This window comes from Caretta caretta, chromosome 6, assembly GCF_965140235.1.
Source record: "Caretta caretta isolate rCarCar2 chromosome 6, rCarCar1.hap1, whole genome shotgun sequence".
NCBI classification, from domain to species: Eukaryota; Metazoa; Chordata; order Testudines; family Cheloniidae; genus Caretta; species Caretta caretta.
In genome coordinates, this window is record NC_134211.1 from 29114328 (window position 1) to 29136737 (window position 22410).

General features: G+C 36.8%; 1 protein-coding gene across 10 annotated transcripts in view; it reads left to right on the forward strand.

The window, feature by feature from the left end:
* PLEKHA7 (pleckstrin homology domain containing A7) overlaps positions 1 to 18465 on the forward strand; it is a 296414-nt gene extending 277949 nt beyond the window's left edge. For 6 of the 10 annotated variants that reach the window (XM_075129371.1, XM_075129372.1, XM_075129375.1 and 3 more), the window contains 7 exons: positions 5 to 84; positions 799 to 999; positions 4507 to 4671; positions 9291 to 9424; positions 10588 to 10730; positions 14115 to 14223; positions 16457 to 18465. In XM_075129371.1, coding sequence (XP_074985472.1) covers positions 5 to 84; positions 799 to 999; positions 4507 to 4671; positions 9291 to 9424; positions 10588 to 10730; positions 14115 to 14212 — 821 coding nt within the window. In that variant the 3' untranslated portion in view covers positions 14213 to 14223; positions 16457 to 18465. The remainder of the gene's footprint in view (positions 1 to 4; positions 85 to 798; positions 1000 to 4506; positions 4672 to 9290; positions 9425 to 10587; positions 10731 to 14114; positions 14224 to 16456) is intronic. The other 4 variants (XM_048853693.2, XM_048853697.2, XM_048853699.2 and 1 more) reach the window with 2 other exon arrangements.
* The last annotated feature ends 3945 nt before the right edge of the window (positions 18466 to 22410 follow it).

The following is a 22410-nucleotide window of genomic DNA, read 5'->3' on the forward strand; positions in this document are numbered from 1 at the left end:
AAAGGATTATCCGGATCAACTTCCAGACTGCACCAAACATCCACCATTTCATCGTATGCAACATTTCAAAGAGATAGCGCCAAGGTAACTTTAAATAAATATTTTGGTGACAAGCGTCTGGATCTCTATAGACAATATGCTGAGTGCAGATGTATTTTGCGTAACAGGAGCTGATTCTGATAGCACCCATGGAATGGAAAACTGTTTAAAAAAATTTTTTTACAGCTGTCATAGTAAGGCCTCCTACCAGTCACATTGCTAAACTGATTGGGCATGCCTAGAGACAGAAGTAACACCATAAATGAAAAAATTAGGGAGTACAGGCTCGGATGATTTGGTCATGTAAACAGTCCCGACAATTTTGTGGGTAAGAGGGTCCAGCAGATCAATAGTGAAGGAAAAAGACAAAGAAGCTGATCCAAGCAGAAGTGGTGGGATGTCATAAGGGAAGAAGTGTAAGAATGTGGTGTGATAGAGGATCGATCAGAGTACTTTAGAGGGAGAACCCTTCTAGAACGGACCCCATTTGATGGGATTAATACAAAGAAGAAGAGACAGAGTTGGAACGACTCACTGAACTTGGTACAGATTCACAAAGGAAGGCCTTGGACCTAGTTAATGATACAGTGTGTTTATTACCTTAGTAGAAATTGCAGAGTTGAAAATACGCAAAATAGTTTAAAAGACAATAGGATAAAATCAACTCATTTACACTGAGAAATAGAGGAAGAGTTAACTTTTTTAGTATACTACTTATAAAGTATTAATTACAACATATGGTTTGATCACTTTTAACAGGAGAGACCAAAGAGTGCCTTGGAACGCTTATACTCTGGAGACCACCAAAGATTCAAGATGAGTGCTGAGGAACAACTAGAAAGAATGAAGCGACATCAGAAGGCATTAGTTCGTGAACGCAAGAGAACTCTTAGCCAAGGAGAAAGACAGTCTGTTTCATCTCGGTCTTTCATCCGGCCTGTTTCTGCAGACATAGGCTCAGTATGTTAGACATGCCTTAAAAGGACTAAACTAAAAATATGATCTGTCATATTTCTAGGAAGCACTTTCACCTGAGAGTGCATGATACTTCTACTCTAAATATACTATAGTGTAATACCTGTTTCAAGAGTGTGAATAACAAATGATCAATTTTTGATAACAAATAGTTGCAGTCTGTGTAGCTGGTTGTGCAGGTAAGTTGGTCAGAGAACAACGTGGCAAGAAGAGAATAGTATATATTGAAATGACTTCAGAGACAGGAATTGTTTTTATTGATTGGAACTGTATTTAGAAAGCAAAATGAAGTTTGTACACCTTTCAGATTGCTTATGACAGAATGGGCCTTTTAGAATGTTCTTATATAGTGTGTTTAAAATCTTTATAACTAGATTAGGAGATATATATGGTGATAGCAAACCAAGGTTTTTTCCATGAGGTGTTGACAAAATATAAATAAACTGATAATCAGTTTTAAGATCTAATCCTATTTAATGGAAGTTTATGCAACAGTTAATGTGTTTTAATTATTATAAATTATTCTTTAAAGCTCAAATGTGGAATATTTTAATGAGGCTCAAAGTTCAGTTGCTGAAGAAGAGGATTTTTTTTTTGTTTGAGAATAAATGCTGTACTGAACAGAATTTTTTAATTATACATTTTGGACACTAACCAAAGCAATTCTAATTGGTGAAGTTATCTGATCATGTCATGGTATCAAACGAAGGATGTACTGTAAATGTCACAGCCACTGTAATGCTAGCCTTCCTTTTTAAAATGTATTTTTCTTTTGGTTCACTAGAGCCTTAGAACGATCACCTTATTTACCTAATTCATTGCACAAGATCTCTTGCTTTTAGAATTGTCACTCATAATACCTAATTCCTTCTTTTGTTTAAAAGAAGTAAAAAGTTTCTAATTATTTCAAAATAATTTCTAACTAGACTACTCAATTTTTACCAGGCTTAATTGCATTTTAGTAGCTGTGTGTCAATTATTAGCACTTCTAAATCCCTTGATATTACTCAATTTTTTATTCCCATTTCTTAAGAATCCTTCAGAAACACTAATTTACAATCCAATTATCTTTGTTTACTTCATCAAATAAATATGGGTACACTTCTTGGAGACATTCGTCCATGCTGGCCTGCATTTTGCAATCACAAATTTGCAGAAATGCACAATTTTGATATCACTGCCATTTTCATGTTTTAGTTAGCAAAACTAAACCTGAACTTTTAATGTACAACGCTAATATATTTGCACTCTTCTAATTTAAACATTTCATAACACTCCTTTAACAATTTTAATGAATATTTTATGTACAAATTTGTGTGCCATCTTGTTCCTTGCTATAAGGAATTAAAATGATCTCCTTTAGCTATTGATTTGTTTCATAGAGATCTCTTCCTGTATCTAGAGGGCTCCAACACACAAAAGCATGTTTGATAGCACATTTGCTTGTTTGCAGCCTTACAATTATTTAGTGGCCAAGATGGTAAACAGCTAAATATTTAATTAGTTTAATTGCTGCACAGTATGTAACATTCTATTTTAAACATACATTGTATGTGTAACTCTAATTTTAATATAATGCACTGGGTTCTTTTTAAATTCATCACCTCTCAAGTGTAGTATGACATTTTAAATATTGAACATAGGACATGGATTTATTTGTTATATAAAATGCCTTTTTAATGTCTCCACATCAAAGCCAATAAACATATTGCTACATAATAATGGTTTGATGTTTTTTCTTACCAATATAACAATATCTTGAAATTAATATTGTGTAAGTATAAAATATATTATGGCAATCAGTCCTGGTTGAATATGAGTAGAAGATTGCGTCTTGAGCACTGTGTTTGTAAGAAAACGTATTTTCCCCTTTGAATCCTAAAAAAAGATTTTCTAACTTTTTACATGAGTTTTAACTGCCTTATCATTAAATTACATTTTGAATATATATATAAAAACTACATATTTTTGAGTGATTATTGAGAGCTTGTGCATGAATAGGTTTAAATCAGGGTTTTTTTTTTAATATGTGTAACCTAGTGGAGTAAAAGTGGCTGTAAGCTTTAATCAAAGCCAGTCAAGAGTTACAGTACTTGCTCTTGTGCAGTATAATTCTTGGAGAGAGATTTAAGAAAAGCAGATGTGTGAAACATATAGCAACATATTCTGCTTTCTACATTGTCAAATACTGGAGGAGTGCTTTTCTTGTTCAGAATATAAATACTGATTTGTGGGTTGAGGGGGTATGATATTTTCAGTTTTCAGCTTTGTAAGATAAAATTCCAGGGCTCCACTAATATGAATATGACATTGCCACCATGTTAGGCATTTGTGGCATTTGATGAGACCATAACTACATCCATAACGTCTTTTAGGCATATAAATTTGTATTAAGTTATATAAAATATGCCTAGCTAAGGAGGGGCATTCTGTCATAATTTCAACTTTGAACCCCCAAAACATGCTGCTTAATTCAAAGTGGTTTGAGAATTGGCCTGCTTAAACCCAGGGTTGTGAGTTCAATCCTTGAGGGGGGCATTTAGGGATCTGGAGCAAAAATTGGGGATTGTTCCTGCTTTGAGCAGGGGTTTGGACTAGATGATCTCCTGAGGTCCCTTCCAATCCTGAGATTCTATGATTCTATGATAGCTAAAAGTTTGCCTTGTAAAGGCAATTATTCTTTTGGTAAGCTTTTTATTGTGAGATTTTTATTTTTATAATGATAACCAATAAATTGTAAATTTTGGTTGATTTTATAAGGAGAATGAAACAATCTTTTTATTGAAGTTTTATGATTAAGATGGCTTTGAGGATATTTTAAATATTTCCAGGACCAATGGAATTTAATATTAGCATTTTAATTTCAGTTAATATATGTATCTGTGGAGTATTAGTTGTAATAATTACTGTGCACTTCTGCATAAGATCTCTAAGTCTCTAAGGTGCCACAAGTACTCCTTTTCTTTTTGCGAATACAGACTAACACGGCTCTGTGTTACTCTGAAATAAGATCTAGTGTAATTTTCAGTCTGTTGTGTAAACGTCCACCCTTCAAAGTCATCCTATTTGATAAGATATGTATTTATGATGTTTATTGCTCCGTATTCTATCATTCTCTCAGGTCACTGAAACCAAAACAGTCTGCCTATGGTCCCCTTAATGTATGTGCACGGAGCACTTACTTCTTATTAATGGGACTTATGCACAGTCATCACAAGTTTACTTATTAGAGCTTAATACTGATCAACAGTTTTTTACAGCAAGCAAAAAAAATAGTAAAATCTTATAGCACAGCTAGAAATCAAATGTAATACTAATAAGACTAACAAACATTTTTTTTGCATGACAGTCATGTTTTTTGTGTGTCAGTTATTTAAGAGTATAACTTCATGGACTCTTTCAGCAACCTAATATTAGAGGCTATGGTCATAAACATTTCTAGGAGATCTATTTGTTGGTATACACCATTAATTGTTTTGTATCTGTTACCAGTGGAAACGAGAACAAGAATTTGATTTGCAGTTACTCGAGAGAGCAATACGTGGAGAAGAGAAAAACGAAAATGACTGGTTAAAAATTCAGCCTGTACCAGTGAAAGAGATGGACCTGGAACCTCAAGATTATGACTTAGATATCAGCAGACAGGTAATGCTAGTGGTATGTTGTTCCATACAGTATGTCTAAAATTCTTCAGTTTTTCTAAGTTTTAGGTAATTCTTCTCCTCTCAAATTCTTGTGTTTCAAGAGTTTCCCTAAAAGTTCCAGTTTAATAGAGAGTTTTATAAACAATGAAGAACTAGGCTGGTGGCCCTGTGCTGAAAGTATCTCACTTTTGGAGACCAGGATCATATGAGTGCTTGGCCTTATTAGAGAGAAAATGTTAAATGTTCGCCCTGTGCTGTAGAAAATATTTACAAAAGTTTTAGTAGAGGAAAATAAAACAAATTATATATTGCATATGCAGATTTCAGATTAGAGTTGAAAGGATTAGACACTGAAGGCTAATTTAAAATAGGAAGTAGAGAAAGGTATAGAAGAAAAAGCTACCTCAAGGAAGCTATCCATGGTTAGGATAGCTTAACCAGGACTCATGGTTAATGTGAACTGGCACAACATGGTACAGCAGAAGAGTGAATGTCTCTTTATACTGGTCAGGAAAAATAAATCTTGTCTTTACTATAGGCTATATGAAAAATATAAATCAGTGATATCGGTGCCGGATTTTGTCAGCAGTTTTCATAACTCAGTAAAGCATTTATTTGAAATGCTATAGAGCCATCTGGTGGCTCAGAGGCAGTATAACATACTGTTGTGTACTTGTGGCACCTTAGAGACTAACAGATTTATTTGAGCATAAGTTTTCGTGAGCTACAGCTCACTTCATCAGATTCATTCAGTGGAAAATACAGTGGGCAGATTTATATACATAGAGAGCATGAAACAATGGGTGTTACCATACACACTGTAACGAGAGTGATCACTTAAGGTGAGCTATTACCATCAGGAGAGCGGGAAGGTGTGGGGGGGCGGAGAACCTTTTGTAGTGGTAATCAAGGTGGGCCATTTCCAGCAGTTGACAAGAACATCTGAGGAACGGTGGGGCGTGGGGGGGAATAAACATGGGGAAATAGTTTTACTTTGTGTAATGACCCATCCACTCCCAGTCTTTTCTTTTTGCGAATACAGACTAACACGGCTGCTACTCTGAAACCTGTCATAGTGTTGTGTGAAAAGGGAAATGAAAGAATCTGAAAGTATTTGTAACAGAATGCAGGGTTTTTTTGTAGCTGTGTTGGTCCCAGGATATTAGAGAGACAAGGTGGGTAGGGTGACCAGATGTCCCGATTTTAAAGGGAGTGTCCTGATTTTGGGGTGTTTTTCTTACGTAGGCTACTATTACCCCGCACCCCCTGTCCCGATTTTTGTTGCTGTCTGGTCACCCTAAAAATGGGTGAGGAAATATCTTTTATTGAACCAACTTCTGCTGGTAAAAGAGAGAAGCTCTTGAGTTTACATAGAGCTCTTCTTTGGGTTTGGGAAACTGATTCAGTGTCACAGCTAAATAAATACAAGGTGGAACGGATTGTTAAGCATAACTAGTTAACACACATTTCAAAGGAACATTCAGAGTGAAATGGCCCATTAATACCCCTCCAGTCATAGGGAGGAAAGGAAGGGGTGGGGGAGCAGTTGCAATAAGCCATAAATCCAGTTTCTGTATTCAGTCCATGATTTTTAGTGTCTAACAAAGTTATAAATTTAATCTCCCAGGCTCGTATTTTGAAAGTGTTGTTCAGATTTCCTTTGAGGATGAGGACTGATAAGTCAGATGTAGAGTGATCGCTTCGTGAAAAGTGTTCACCCATAAGTGAGGTGGTGTTTTTGTCTTTTATCATTTTCCTGTGTGCGTTCATTCAAGAGTATAGTGGTTGTCTGGTTTCATCCACATACTTGCTATCGATGCATTTAGTGTACAGAATGAGTTGAAAAGTCAGTAAAGATCCTTAACAATGTCTTGAATTGCAGTACATTGCCTGTGGAATCAGGAAGTTGTTATATCTTGATACCTTCATATTGGAATCTTTGCTGATAGAGTTCAGTTGGTATTGGATTTAATCTTTGTATGTGTGCAATGAGGAGCACTCCACTCCTGTGGATTTTGGGAGTTGGGGAATTCATGCCCTATTCTCACAAACCTGCTCAGCTCTACCCTGGCCCTTGTGTCAGTGGTGCGTGTCCTCACCAGGAGCACTTGCACCATTGAACTGTCAGAGTGGGGCATTGTGGGATGACTTCTGAAAGCGAGCAACAGTCGATGTAAGCAACACGGTATCTACACTGACATTGCGTTGACCTAACCACATCGACATTGACTCTACACTTCTTGTGGAGGTGGACTTATTAAGTCGGTGTAGCAGGCGAGTTATGTTGGTGGGAATGAAATTTTAGTGCAGATACTTACAGAGTTAGGTCAACATAAGCTTCCTTGTGTTGACCTAACTCTCTAGTGTAGACCAGGGCTTAGTGTGAACTAATATACCAGGGATGGACGGGAAGCAGCAGAGCTGGAGGTTCATCTCTGTTGACAGTGGCAGCAGCTGTGCCCTGTTTGGTCAGACCTTTTCTCAATGAATGATTTGTCCCTTTAATTAATTATATGCATATCTGATCAGTTTTGTGGTAGATACATAGTCTATGTATCTATGATACAAAGGTTATCATTTTTTTTTAAAATGTAGGTTCCAGTCTAGAAGTCCGAGGGGGTAGCTAATTCTCCATGCCCATTAGATTCTTGGCCCTGCTGATGAAATTCCTGCTAAAGGTGCCAGTTGTAATAGAGAATAGGGGTTCAATCCTCCGCTCTAAGCCTCCTTTCTGCCTTTCCCTGCCTTCTGGGGCTGGCTCCTGGTACAAGTTAGAGCAGCCCAAAGCTGCTCTGGTCCCCTAGGGGGCTATTATGCTGGCAAGATTTCTGGAGTGCATGGGGTTCTAGCCTCATCCTCTGGCCCCTGGGGTGAGCCCTGTGCTGAGAGGGAGATCATAAGAGGCTAGCATAGAGCCATCTATACTGGCATTATGCCAGTTGAAGAATCCCCCATGCCATGGGAGTCCCCAGCTGTCCCTTTAGGGAAAATCTGTGGTCACTTTGCATAGTGAAGTGGCACAAATTTAGTTCAGCAGAGATGAGGATCTGGATTAAGGGCTTCTTTTTCTTGTGACCTCACCAGACCCTGTCCATGTCACCCTGGCCTCAGGCTCCCCAATACCCTTTAAGAAAACTCAGTCACAAAGTTCTGTACCATTGCCAACTGACCTGCTGCTCACACTTAATAGATTTTTGCTTGTTTGTTTGTTTTACACTATACACTGTCTGGCCTATCTGCTTGAGACAGTGCAAAGTGAGCAGAGGAGCTGATCTGGTCTCAGCAGAGATACCTTAGCAGGGTACCTGCTAAACTCAGAATTAAGTTGTGTTAAAAAGTAAGGAAGTCTGATGGAAAAAGGGAGGTCTCAGCAGGCAGACCTCTGTGGCTGATTGAGGTTGGAGGAATAGAACTTGGTGGGTACTTCTTAAGATTATGACAAAAGGAAGGTAATAGTCAGATATTTTGATTCTAAAGTTATTTGAGTTCTGAATAATATGATTTCTGTACTATGTTATTTGGGTTTGTGGTCGCTTCTGGTATACACTTACACCAATAGCTAGGGGTGCCCACTTGGGGAAAAATCAGGTCATTTTTCTTAGGCCACTGAATTGGGTTGGATTTTAACAGAGTGACCTAAAGGTGAAAGGCTTGGGATCTCTTTACTCAAAACTCTGAATCATACAATCCTCCAGATAGCTTTCAGCTGCAGATCCAAAGAAGTGAAGGACTTCCACTCTTTTCTTCATGTTTCCTTTACTCTTATCTTATTCATTTGTGTTCTTCACAAGCACTTTGTTATGTTTAATTAGTGTTGGCTATCAAAGTGCACTTGTCAATTTGCTGCTCGCTGGCTGGTTCAATATCTTATGAATGTGTCCCATTCAGCTCTGAATTCTTCAAGCAGGAAATCCGTCCAAGTTAAAATTGCTAGATATATTGCCAGCTGTTTTGCAACTTCCTAATTAGAAGTTTTAATCTGCATTATTATATTTGCATAATATGTGTAGTATTAGTCACACAGAGTGTATGTCTGTGTCAGATTGTCCCTGTGGCAATTTTTGGGACTCCCAATTTTTCAAATTATTATTTAAAAAAAAAACCAACAGCCTCCAAGCATTTCCTTCTTTGCTATTCATAAGGAAAGGTGGTGCATGCCTCAGACCCTGTAAAATACAAGCATTCAAACATTAGGTTATATTTGCTTTGTAGCAAAGGGCACCAAGAGAATCTCAGCTTTGGCCTCTATCAACTTTATACAGCAACTTCAAGCCATACAATTCCACTCTGGGCTCTGTTGCCTGACAGAATGAGCTGCAGACAGAACCTGTATTAACCCTGACTCCTCCCAGAATCTCCTTTACCAGTCACAGCTCTACACCAATGATTTACCTCCCAAAAGGAGAGAGAAAGTCAGAAGAGAAAAAAAATCCTTAAGGGGCATTAGTTCAAGTTCAAAGGAAATGTTTAGAATCAGGGAAATACACAGTGCTGTGATGATCCATATCATACTCCAGTCAATGTGCACATGCAATTCTCATTTGGGTTAATATGTCTAGTGGAGAATAGCTATACCTTTGTGTTTTTGAAGTCCTAGCTGTCAGAAGTTACATTCTCTCTCTTTTTCCATAGTTGTCAAAACCTGAAAAGGTGGCAATTCCAGACCGCTATGTTGAGCTGGACCCTGAAGAACCTCTCAGTTCAGAAGAATTAGCCTCAAGACACCGTAAAGCAGAAAAGATAAAGAATATTCTTACCAGGTCTAGGTCAGATTACTTTTATAATCCCTCCTTTCTTTTAAATATCAAACAACTCTATACCACAGATTTTTTCAGATCTAATGCTGATTATTAAACCAAGGTACAATGTATTGTGTAACTTTTATGAAAAATATACAGATGTGATATACATGATAAATACACTTCAAGAGGGATATGTGTATCTAAACAATATAGGAGGAGGGATTATCTACAAAATTCCAGGCATGTCACACTGTGTGCGTCACTCTGAAGCCTTAAAATATCTGTACAAGAAGTCTGAAGTGATGGAAACAGCTACAAGCATGGCTGAAAGCTGTTTTTGTTCAGAATATCACTAGGTTTAATCATCACTGGGATTTGTAGTCTGTTACTATTCAATTGTTAAATTCTTAGCCATTTTCATCTTTTATATACATGCGACTTTATGAATTACAGCCATGTAACATAACAGCATGGGCTGCGGCTACTACTGTCCTAATAATGACTTTTACTTGTATGTCTGAGTGTTTAAAAGTATTAGTGAATCCTGACAAAATGTCTTTTAGGCAGGTATGGTAGGTAAACTGGGGCATGGAGAGGTTGTGATTTGACCCAAAGGCAGAAAGTCCATGTCAGAGCTGGGAATAGAACACTGTTTTCTATCTATACTACACCTTTTAGACACAGATTTTCAAAGAACTTGCTGGCTACTTAGAGCTGGCATAGACTTGCTCATATTGATGCAGTTGAAACTTTCAGCATCAAGAGTTTATCATCAACTCAAGTGCCTGCCTTGTCATTTATACTCTGTTTGAAGAGATGGGACCTGTAGGCCACTAGGTTGTGCCTCTTTCTCTTAGCGCTAACAAGTATCCTCACTAACTTCAAAGAAAAGCCATTAATTTTTCATATTGCTTTCATGTAAACAAACCTGTTTTCAACGAAGGGTTTTAAGATGTATTTGAGGCTGTGCATGAGTTATTGCAGAAGATATAATGACTATGTTATTTGTTTGTGGTATATACTGTAGTCACTGCATTGTTAGTGTATCTAAATCACTGTTTTGTAAAGCATTTTACAAAAGTCTGGAGTAAGATTTCTAGGGTATGAAACCAAGCTTTGTTCTGTGCTGTACCATGGATTTTCGTTATGTTTGTAAACGTTAATGTTGTTTTTCACTTTCCCACTAGTATGCACAACCTACAGCCTACTGTTGCTCAGGACAAACACAACTCAGTTGATTTAGATTCACAGCTGCAGGAGCAGGAACGCATCATTACCATATCATATGCTTTGGCTTCTGAAGCCTCTCAGCGGAGCAAGGAGGTAGCAGGTAATGCTCTGTTATTTCCGAAATAATGGCAGTGACAAATGTGTTCTTATTCTTATAGCTATCTACTTTTAAGAGTCTATATGGTTGTCTGCTGAACTGAACTGTATACAGATGTTGCCACTATGATACAATTCTATTGACAGTCTTATTTAAAATTAGGAATCAAACAGCAGATATCAAATTCTACAGATACCAAACTAGAGAGGCTTGAGGATTGGCTTTGAAAATTTGGGCTGGTGTAAAAAGAAAGGGAGATATCTCTCTGGTTATGATTATGAAGCTGAAAGCCTGCTATTGGTATGGGTGGCACTGATACATATAGCCCGTCATATTTCCATGACCTCGAAACTGTGACATGGCCATTACTGAGTAGCCTAAATTACCATATTTGCCTTTTGAAGTGACAATAGTTTTCTACACTTATTTAAAACATTACTGTGAATGGAAAAAATGCAGAGAGAAATTGGTTAAAGGGAAACAGAGCGCTGACATTTTGTTTGGGATGTTGATAGATACCATCACTGCCGAACCTTGCCAAATGACATGGTATTTGAAACTTTCTTGTTAAACATCTTTGTATGTTGCTAAAGAACAAGTAAAGAAATCAGTTGAGCTGAGGCTAAACAAGAAAAACGCTAGGCCAGAAGAGCTTTTTTTAAAGAAAAATTAAAGGGGTTCAGTGACTGGGATAACAGAAAATCACCTGCGACTTTAACTATAATCACTATGATGCCCTTATAATGCTGAAGAAGTTATTGCAAAATTGGCTTACTGTATGTTCCTGTCTCATGAACAAGTTTAGTGATCAGAACAGACCAACCAGGCAAGGATCCTCTTTGCCTGGTGATGACAGTGGGTTCTTTATAGTGTGTGTCATCATTGAAAATGGGAACTGCACTCTTGCTTTCATTACGTTTGAAATATTTGTTAACTTAGAAAATGTCAGCAGAACTGTATCAAATAGGACAGTTAACATGTTAATAGTTATTGTTCCAAGTATCTGACTATTCATTTGTAATTGGCACTGCCAACTCTTCTAGTGGAGAATTGGAATAATGGAAATTATTTCAACTCTGATGGGGGAAAAAACATGTTTCTCAACTGCAGTTGTCAGTATGAGTGGCACTTGCCACCCAAGCACTGGAGACCACTGCATTTAAGATAGATGATTTCAATAACTGGACATATAATGTTCATCCATAGAAACACACACGATTTCCTTTTATTGAATAAGGCTATGTATTCAAAGACACAGTGGCAGCAAACCTTGAGGGGAGGCTGATTTTTTTTTTTAGGGGGGGAATGTTATTTTGGGGGTTATGAGTTTTGACTATTTGGAGAGATTTTGTGTGTAGTTTAAGAGGAAGCTATACATTACATCATCTTTGCTTCAGGAAAGATATTTTCATGGCAACTGATTTGGGAGGATAGGATGATTCATTGAGGACGAAAGACAGCACCTGGATGCTTGGCAATAAAAGGGCCATTCAGTTAAAACAAACAAACAAAACACTAAAAACTGAATACAAAGACCTAAAGTCTCCATATCCATGAAAGGGGAAAATTGCTCATGGGTGAGTAAGGATGTAGGAACCACAACACATTCTCCCCCAATCTGAGAAGAATGAGTGCTTGTGTGGAAGGGGGGAGACATTGTAAATGCACTAAATCATAAGATTGCTGGAGATCAAATTCCTAGCCCACAAAATTGGCTGTTACATTTTTATTATTACAGTTTAACTTCTTTTATATCAAACTGAAAAAGTAGGGCTTACGTGGGTGCCAACAAAATTGTTAGAAATTCAGGAAAACAAAATTCCCACAAACATTTATTATATATAGTCCCTAGAACATCTTAAATGCTTCCTGAAAAACTTATTTCAACTATCAATAGTCTCTTTCCTTTTTTCTCTTTTCTCTGTTTTCTTTCTTTTACCATCTAAGGGCCCAATCCTGTAAGGAGAGCCACATAAGTTGCTCCCTGCATCCACATGATGGGGACCAAAATGTTCCTCTTCTATAACTGAGATTGCTGTGGTTTCACCTTTCAGTAGCCCTCAATCCAGAGCTAATGTTAATGAATTAAAAAAAAATAGTAAGAGTTAGTGAAAGTAATGACAATATATTCTTTCAGAATGAAAATAATTTAGGTGTTTGAGCCTTCAGAAATTGATATTGGCTGATCGGGCCAGTTAAAAAGAGCACCACAGGATTTTTATTACTTCTTTGCACAGTTGGATATCTGTTCATGTTTGTTCTATTTTCTAGGTCTGAATTTAAGGGTGGGGTTTTCAAAGACTCTTGGTGCTGGCCTAATCTTGCTCCAGGGATGTCAATGGTAAAATCCCCAGGGAACACAGTTAGGCCCATTCTGAGCACTTTTGAAAATCCTACCCATAATGCCTAGATTTAGTATAAAGATTGCCTTGTACAATTTTACTGTAAGGTTTGTTTCTGAAATTTTTCCAAGTTATACTTTTTGTGATGCATCTAGGATGCTATAAAATAATAAATGGTAATATAAAATGTGAGCTGCTGATACCCAGGCAAGCCACAACCTTCAACTGCAAAGTTCCTCCACTCCTGAAAATGAATATGAATCTCTCGTCAATCTGTACATCATGGATGAAATCTGTGAGATCAAGTATCAAAAAGCTACTTCTCAAATAGCAGTTTGAACTGAACGGTACCCTTTTCCCTCCATGACTGTAAAGGCAGAGCTTAGCATAGAAATTAGTTGAGTCTTTAATATTATGCCAAGAAATCAGGATTTCATGTCTTCTAGTGTAACATTATTTCTGTGCATTGTATATAGAAAAAGCATTCTATTTTGAGCATACATTATAGTCAGAGGATGCCTCAAGCTGAGGCCTTAAAAAGACATTTGACTTCTCGTATAATTTATTAATTAAGCTATAAACTATATTTATTTTGCTGTAAAGTATTTTTTGACCTTCCTATTTGCTGTACATCTTCTTGCTTTCTGCCCATTTATACCAGTGTAACTTCAGTCAAATTATGAAACTGGACTAACAAGTACAGTATCAGTGCTATCCTGGGATTTCAGATTTTGTGTACAGAGTTTGACTGGTGTAAATCAATGTTTTTTGCCATGTTGTTCCAATGAGCTTCATATTAATATGGGTTTTCCTTATTTTGTGTATTGTGAAAATAAACCATTTCTGCTTTTAATGTGACTGAAAGATACAGAAACAGGTGGAGATGTTAAATAGTGTGTAACGAAAATAATTTTAACACCCCATTGCATTACTAATCTGGTGCAGTGTTTCCTTTTCATGTAGTAGTTAGATAGTTAAGGTGGCTCTATTGTAATATGTGTGTTTAATTATGCTACCTAATTCCTGTGTGTGTGATCCCTTCTAGCTCACCAGTTGACCTACCCATCTAAAGCACCCTCACCTTCTGTACCACAGCCACCTCACTCCCCCTTAAGCAATGGATTTCACTACACATTTGTCTAAACACCTTAAAAGTAAGAACTAACTGCTCTTGCATGTCTAATTTGTCATTACATCTTTGCTTTAACTTTGTCAAAAACTAACACTTTTTACTACAATAATGTAAAATTTATCCACATTAATGCATGCATGCAGTTTTCAGTGACCAGAAAACTCTGTTCTCAGACAGTAAATATTGCTACTTTCGAACTAATACATGAGCTAGCAGAAGCCTTTAAGGTGATTGCTGTAGGTTAAAAATAAGTAAAGGTTATTTTGATCATCTTCGTGTGGCAAAAGAAAAACTAAAATGTAAATGCTATTGGCAAATTTGGGGCCACATTTTCAGCAACAATTTCCAGGATTGAAAATGTGCGCATGTGTTTTCACCTGCAAAGTGGCACACACCTCTGTTGAGCACCGTACCTGCAAAAATGGGAACCCTCGTACACAGGCAGTTTTGGGTCTACATGCAATTTTGTGGGGACAAAATCAGGTACATTTTTGAAGAAACTAAAATTAAAGATTAGTTTGAGACAAGCTGGCCTTGTGTAATTAACTTTACAGTAGTTTGTTTGACTGATGCCATGCATTCAGTGGTTTCCCATTAAATTATTATACTAATCGAATGATAATGTTTGCTGCTCGTTTAGGTTAGTTCTTAGCTGCAAGTGTTGTGGGCACCATATTTAAAAAGGACATTTATTCCACCACCATTAAAAACGAACATTTACTGCCCATTTCAGTGGTATTTGCATTATTCCCTATACTTAAAATGGGAAATACTTACCAATAGTTAAATATATCATAATACTGACAGTATTCTGATTTGGCACTCACTGTATCTCCAGAATTTACTATTAATTCATTCTTGTCTTCCTGCTTTCAGATGGGCTAGTTTTCTCTCATATGATTGTATAAAAGTACATGAAATAAGTTTAGTAGTAAGTGTGACTGAACATCTTTAAAAGAGTTAGTCTCTGGCTACCATGGTTTTGTGTTTTGGAGTACTTTTGAGACCAGCACTTCTCAGAGTTAAGAAATCTCCATACTTAGAAAAGCTCTAGAAAGGCCCAATACTGCGCACACATCAGTTTATGTCAATAGGAGTTCTGCTCAGAGCGGCTGCAGTAGTGGACCTGACCGTCGTAAAAGGTGACTTGCCTTCAGCAAGGTGTATCACAAATGATAGACTGACAGCGGTAAAGTTGTTCTGACATCACTCAGAGCAGCAGGGGACCATGATGGAAGTGGACTAATGTCTGCCTAGTTCACTTTCCGATTTGGAGGGCCTGATTTCACCACCCTTGCTCAAACTGAATGGCACCTGAGACTTCTAGTAGTCCTGTTAAAGTCAAACCGGATTACACCTGGAGTGAGGTGTTTTTCCACGAGTAAGAGTATCAGAATCTGGCCTTGAACTTTTCAAAAGAGTGCAAAAAATAAAAGCACTGTCCCCAGATACCAACAGTGAACTTGTACTAGGGAACTACCACAAAAACTCGCATCCAAAGTTCACATTCTCTTTAAGGGACAGAGTTAAGGAAAGGTTTCAGAGGAACAGCCGTGTTAGTCTGTATTCGCAAAAAGAAAAGGAGTACTTGTGGCACCTTAGAGACTAACCAATTTATTTGAGCATGAGCTTTCGTGAGCTACAGCTCACTTCATCAGATGTATACCGTGGAAACTGCAGCAGACTTTATATACACACAGAGAATATGAAACAATACCTCCTCCCACCCCACTGTCCTGCTGGTAATAGCTTATCTAAAGTGATCAACAGGTGGGCCATTTCCAATGGCCATTTCAATGGCCCACCTGTTGATCACTTTAGATAAGCTATTACCAGCAGGACAGTGGGGTGGGAGGAGGTATTGTTTCATATTCTCTGTGTGTATATAAAGTCTGCTGCAGTTTCCACGGTATACATCTGATGAAGTGAGCTGTAGCTCACGAAAGCTCATGCTCAAATAAATTGGTTAGTCTCTAAGGTGCCACAAGTACTCCTTTTCTTTTTAGAGTTAAGGAAAGAATCTAATAATTTTAGCCATTACATTAGGGGCTTACAATGATGCTTCTAGATCAGTGGACATCATCCAGAATCTCAATGGCATCAAGTAATAATTGGTCAGACAATTTTAAATATCTATTATCCATCCTACCTTACTGAGGGCTGCAATACAAAACCATGTTTTTCTGAAAATGTGTACTGGTTGGCATCAGCCTACGCTACCGCATTTGACTGCATTTTGTTTTAATTCATACCAGCCAAAGCAGTAATGGAACATTGACATAAGATACAAGCCAACAACCATCTGATGCCAGAGCGTGGAAGAAAGAATGTCTTCATGACACCAGCTTCTTGGAAGATACTCATCAGCTGATCACAGAATTTTTCAAAAACAAATTCAGAGAATAATAGAGGGATTTTCTATGAAAAACAAATAAATTTAAATCATTTTAGTTTGGCATTGTTTTAGTTCAGACTTTTTATATAAATAAATGGCACTTTTGACATACTCTGTATAATACTGATGTATTTTTAGAAACAGAATATATTTTAGATTTTTTTAATCAAGGGCTGAGTTCGTTTTTTAAAAAAAGCTGCTTACACAGACTTTACAAAATATTACTGCTTCACCCTCAAGTTCAGATGCATATCGTACAGCCTCTTGACAAAATGTAAATCAAATAATCTTGGAAGCACATCATGGCATTTGGGTAAAGCTAACTCAAGTGAGAAGTTTACTGAGAATTTTCTTCTTTTTTTGGCAAAATTGATCACTCTCATGTGCCCTTTAAATAAGAAATAGCAAAGGTCTCAGCTTCCATTTCTAAGTGTTAGTAACCATCATGTTTGCACATAATGAACAAAATTATGGCACTCAGCTGCTAACTCATGTATATTTTTTAATTCCATGTAGTTAATTTTCAAATATCAGTACCCAGTGTGTTAGCATTGACAATAGCACTGTCCCCATCAGTAACAAGATGCTAAAAAGATATATTTTTTCTTAAGAGGACTGGAAAGTAAAATAAATTTTAATTCTAATGTGTGAAGTAAGCAATAAAATGTTAATAGAATGTGTGATTTTACTAGTAAATATATATAATATTTAATTGCTTTAATTAATGCAAAACATCACATATTGCTTTTTATCATGGAAACAACAGAAATAATGCAATGTGGCACTTGCTAATTTTGTATGTAAATTTAACTGGTGCTTAATTTTGCCAAAACTTTCAAGTCTGATATTTTGCTTGGGTATAGGGTGACGAGTTGGCCAGTTACATATGAAGAAAATGAGTTTAAATGAATTGCTGTTGCTTTTTTACTTGAAAAAAGTATGTATACACTTTCAGTATAAGGCATGCAAAAATCGCACAATATTGTGTAATTTTTAGTTGAGTCCAGTGCTAAGACAGGAATGATTCACAAATACTTTGCAGTGTTTTGCGAGACTTTTAACTTCTGTTTCTTTGCTGCAGTCAAATAATGGGTTTAAAAAGAAACTAAATGGATTGAGCTTCACATTTGTTTAAAATGCATAAAATAAAAATTCATATTGTATTTTTACGATACTCAGAAGCTATTCTTAAGAAATATATTTAGAAAATGCAGTCTATTTTTAACTAACTCAGTACTGCCAGTGTCAGCTTCATAACATTTTGCCAAAATAAAATTTTTATTTTTGCCTTTATAAAACATGAAAAGAAATTAAATGAATATTTTGCAATAAAATGTTAATTTAAATAAAATGTAACAGTTTGGGGTAAATGGTGTATGTACAGATTAAAATATTAACATAACACTCCTACTGCTTTTGTCTTGTCAGCTGTCCTGTTGATCATTTTCAACATTGTTTTTAAAATCTCTGTTAATTACATTTTGCTCTCCCTGGTTCTGACCCAAAGCCCATTGTTGTCCATGGGAGTTTTTCCATTTACTTATATAGGATTTGAATCAGGCCTCCTGTGTACCAAGTGCTGAATTTAGGATGGCTCTTAAATATATGCTTAAATCCATCTCTATTCAGGAAAGCACTTAAGTACAGGCTTTCCTGAAATGGGACCTAAATGTTGATCTTTCCTATTTTAGAGTTTTCTCAACTGCCAAATTCTTGACATTTGGTACAGTATGAAATTAAAGTAGCTAGAGTAATTTACATATTCTGTATGCAAAAACTGCCACTCCGCATCTCTAATCCTGTAAACATCATGCTGTCGCTTGTGTGATGTATGGACAGAAATTAACCAATAAAATGTCTGGAAACCAACTGGAATTTAAGACTTCTTGTAATAGCAGGTGAGAGTCAATTTGTACTATGACAGTGCCTTCAAATGACATGGGTTTGATACAGACTACTGGAGGTTTTTAGTTCTTGACTTTCTTCTTAAACTTGCATTACTTACTACAATGGAATGTAGGGAACAAACAGTCAATAACTTTTAAAAAAGAAAATCTAGATCTTTTTGTCATTCAGGATTGATATTGTGAACTTCAGAGAGTTTACGTAAATATTTGACTTCAAATGTGTGAAGAGGAAACACAAAGCTGACATGCTTATGAAACCCTTGTCCCATTTGTGGGGACATGCATGGCCTGAAATGTAAAGGAACCCTCAGCCATAGGGATTTGTGATGTGTCATGGTTCTGTAAAAAAACAAAAAAAACCATATTATTGATGCAGAACGGGGAAGTGTGTGGGCTATGCTGTGGGGGGGGAGGGGGTGCAGCCAGTGGGTTCGTGAACTACTACAACCCACTGACCAAAAATTCCACTTGTCTGTTGTCTTTTGGGGTGGGTGTTGGGCGGGGGGGAGGGGGAGAGAGAAGCACAGCTGGTTGTCATAGTAGTTGTGCAGGTGCTCTACAGGTTGTGATGAGACTGTTCATATTCTCCTCCTCTGCCATGTACATCATTCATAAACGACCTGCTTACTTGAGCTTCATATGAGATGCAAGGATTTCACCCTTAACACACATACCATTAACGTTTTGAATAATAAACTGACCTTGAAAACTCTTGGTCTGAGATAAACAAAGCAATTTATATGTCCATAATTAATCCCATATTTTGGCAAAAATATCCCCAAGTATGACACTTTTTAAAGCCCTTATTTAAATATAGATATGCTAATGAGCTATTTGGTGACCACTCTGTTTGGGGATGATGGTGGTTGTTTTCTTTTTTCAATTTCATTTTGCATTTATTCACCAAAACAGTCTTATTTATGTACTTATACAGCAGCCATCACGAGCATCAAACCTAGAAAATTATGATGTATTCAGAGTGGTATCTTTTAGATCAGACACCATTCAATTACAGTCATAAAATAGTTGGAATAAAGAGAGGTTTTTTTCATTCTGATTAAAAATATTAGACAAATATTTTTCTTTTGGAGGAGCTAGTTTGTAATTAATCTGCATAGTTTTTACACCGAGCAAAAATTCAGTGTATGTATTTTTTTTTAATCTAAAGACTCTCATCTTTCTTCCTTTACACCTGTATGTGTTTTTAGTTTGTTACATTACAAAGTGGTTGCACTGATGACAGGTTACAAATTCACAACACCCTCAGCCTTGTTATCCTCAGACCTGTCATTAGTCTCCTTTTTTTTTTTAACTGAACAGGAACTCCTTTTGTTTATTTTCCTTCTCATTGCTCTAGTTTTGCAGTTGTGTGGGAGACTACTAGGAAGTTTTGGTGATGACATTGCCCCCTCTGGATTAACTCCAGCTCTTCAAGGGAATGGAGAGTAATAGTGGTGATAAACACTAAAAACTAATTTAATCCAGGACAGCCAGAAACACCCACAAGGAGCAGGCTGTATTGGAGAGATTTTTTTCACCAGTCATATTAGTTTAGCGGATTTTATTCTAGAAAATCTCATTTGTGTGGAATATTGTTATATATGGCTCTGCCACCCGCAAGTTCATAAAATTACCAAACCTTTACTGTTTAAAAAAATGACAAAGCCTGAGTAAAGTTGATTTAAATGGCTGAAATCTGCTCAAGGATTGCTGTTTTGAATCTATATACAATATAATGCTTATGTCATCTTTTAGGTATTGCTTCCAGCTTTATTTTCAACTCATGCTATTTACTTAGTTGATTTCAAAGTCTCAAAAATGAAAACAAAAACAAAACAAAAAACAAACTTATGAGGTACGTTCTGAGGCTTTGCTTCTCTGATTTATGTCTGTCTTTGGGTATTTTAAAGCATTTGCTTGTGTAGAAGATGTGTGGATTGCATAGTTATAAAAAGAAAGAGACATGCACAGGAAAGACATGAAAAATTGCTATATTTTTCCACACCTGGTAAACATTCCCATTGGTTAGTTGGCTGTATTCAAAAGGCTAAGACTTTTATTGCTATGCTAGCAAAAGCAACCTTTCTTCATAGTGGAACAGTACAAAGGAAAAGCACAAAATGTACACACATCACAGTGACTGGAATTCTGTTTGAACAACTGTATTGATTGAGTCTGACCCCTTTACACTTTTTTTCTATTATCTGAAAAGGTGCATCTAAGTGTAGCTGAATTGAACCAACTGAGATGAACTTTTCATGAAAACTTCTTGAGATATTGCTTTTAGTTCAAAGCTTTGGAATTTTAAAGGGCATTTTTAATATAAGCCTGTTGAGGTATTCTGTGCCACAACCATACTTTGAATGTTAAACTACAGGTAAACCTAAGGAGAAAAAAATAAAATTGTGAAGCATACTATAAATTATTGGAATATGGCAGAAAAACTTTGGACTCTAGGTAGAAAACAAATTAAAAATACAAAAATGTACCATGTAGAATCCTAGGAATTAAAAAAGTGTGTTATACTATTATAACTATTATACTATTAAATGAGCACCTTAGTACTCACTTAGAGCACCATGAACGTACACGGTGCTTTACAGACCTATAGAAGGACAAACAAAAAACAACATTGGACAACAATTTCAGCTAAGGTGTAAAAACACTATTGGTGAGAACATGTTACAAAGAATTCTTGGAAAACGTGAGCTTGAAAGATGGAGTGGGGCGGGAAGAGGGCCGAGGGGAGTGGGAGGTTCTTGATGCCCTAAGAATGGAAGGCTTTTTCAAGAGGTTGTGGGTATTAAAGGGGAGGTTTATTGAGTATGGGAGATGAGTATGGGAGCAGTAAAATAAAAGGATTTGGAGGAAATAAGAGCAGAGATCTAGTTGCTAGCAAGATTGAGTAGGATCCTTAAGGTAAGGATGAGGAATGTGAATTGAGTGGTAAAGCAGGATGCTAGTAAAAGGATTCAAGGAGAGGGAAGAAAGATGACTCTACCTGTTGGACTTCAGTTAGCCTGGAGAGGGAAGGTGAGAAAAGGGAGGCCTGGTAGGAGAAAGACAGTGATAAAGTTGAGATGACCAAGGTGTGAAAAGAGTTTTTTATAGGAGTGGGATATGGAGACAAAGGGAGGGGCAAGGTGGTGACAATGTGGAACTATTGAGGGACTTACCAAGAAATTGGAAGCAGAGGGGAAGGAGAGAGAAGTCAATGATGTCACCAAAGTGATGAGCTGGGAATTAGGGGAAGGTAGTAGGATGTAGGTGGTATCAAGAAAGGAGATGGAGAGATGGATTAGTGGGGAAAATAATTTGTTTTGAAAATCTGGAGTTTCACAGGACAAAGGAGTAATTGAGAGTTAGAAATGTGAGACAGAGGAAAGGGATGGAAGTTGTGGGATCCAAAGAAGAATTTGGAGTTAATTGCACAAAGGGGGTAACTGAAGCCATGGTAGCACAGATGTAATAAAGAGGAAGACTAAGAACCAAACTCTGAGGGACAGAAACAGAAAAATGAAGAGGAGCTGCTCATGAAGATGCTGAAGGACCAGCCGGCAAGGTAAGAGAACCCAGTAGAGTACAATAGTTGTAGAAAATGTAAGTGTTTCCCATATTAAATGAGTTACAAGCTTAAATGATCCAGTACTATGGGGAATTTGCAGCGGTGTGTTGAGAATTAGGATAATATATTTTCAAATCCGGACTTTACTAATGAGGGGAGAGATTCCACAAAATCACTTTAGATGTATTAAAATATTTGCATTAATCCAAAACAGTGACCTGTCATTACTTATTTGCATTATTAATGAGAGGCCCCAATCAAGGATATATACATATGTATAGGACTGAGCACAGTTAACTACAAATTACAAAAATATACACACACACACAATACTGCCTATAT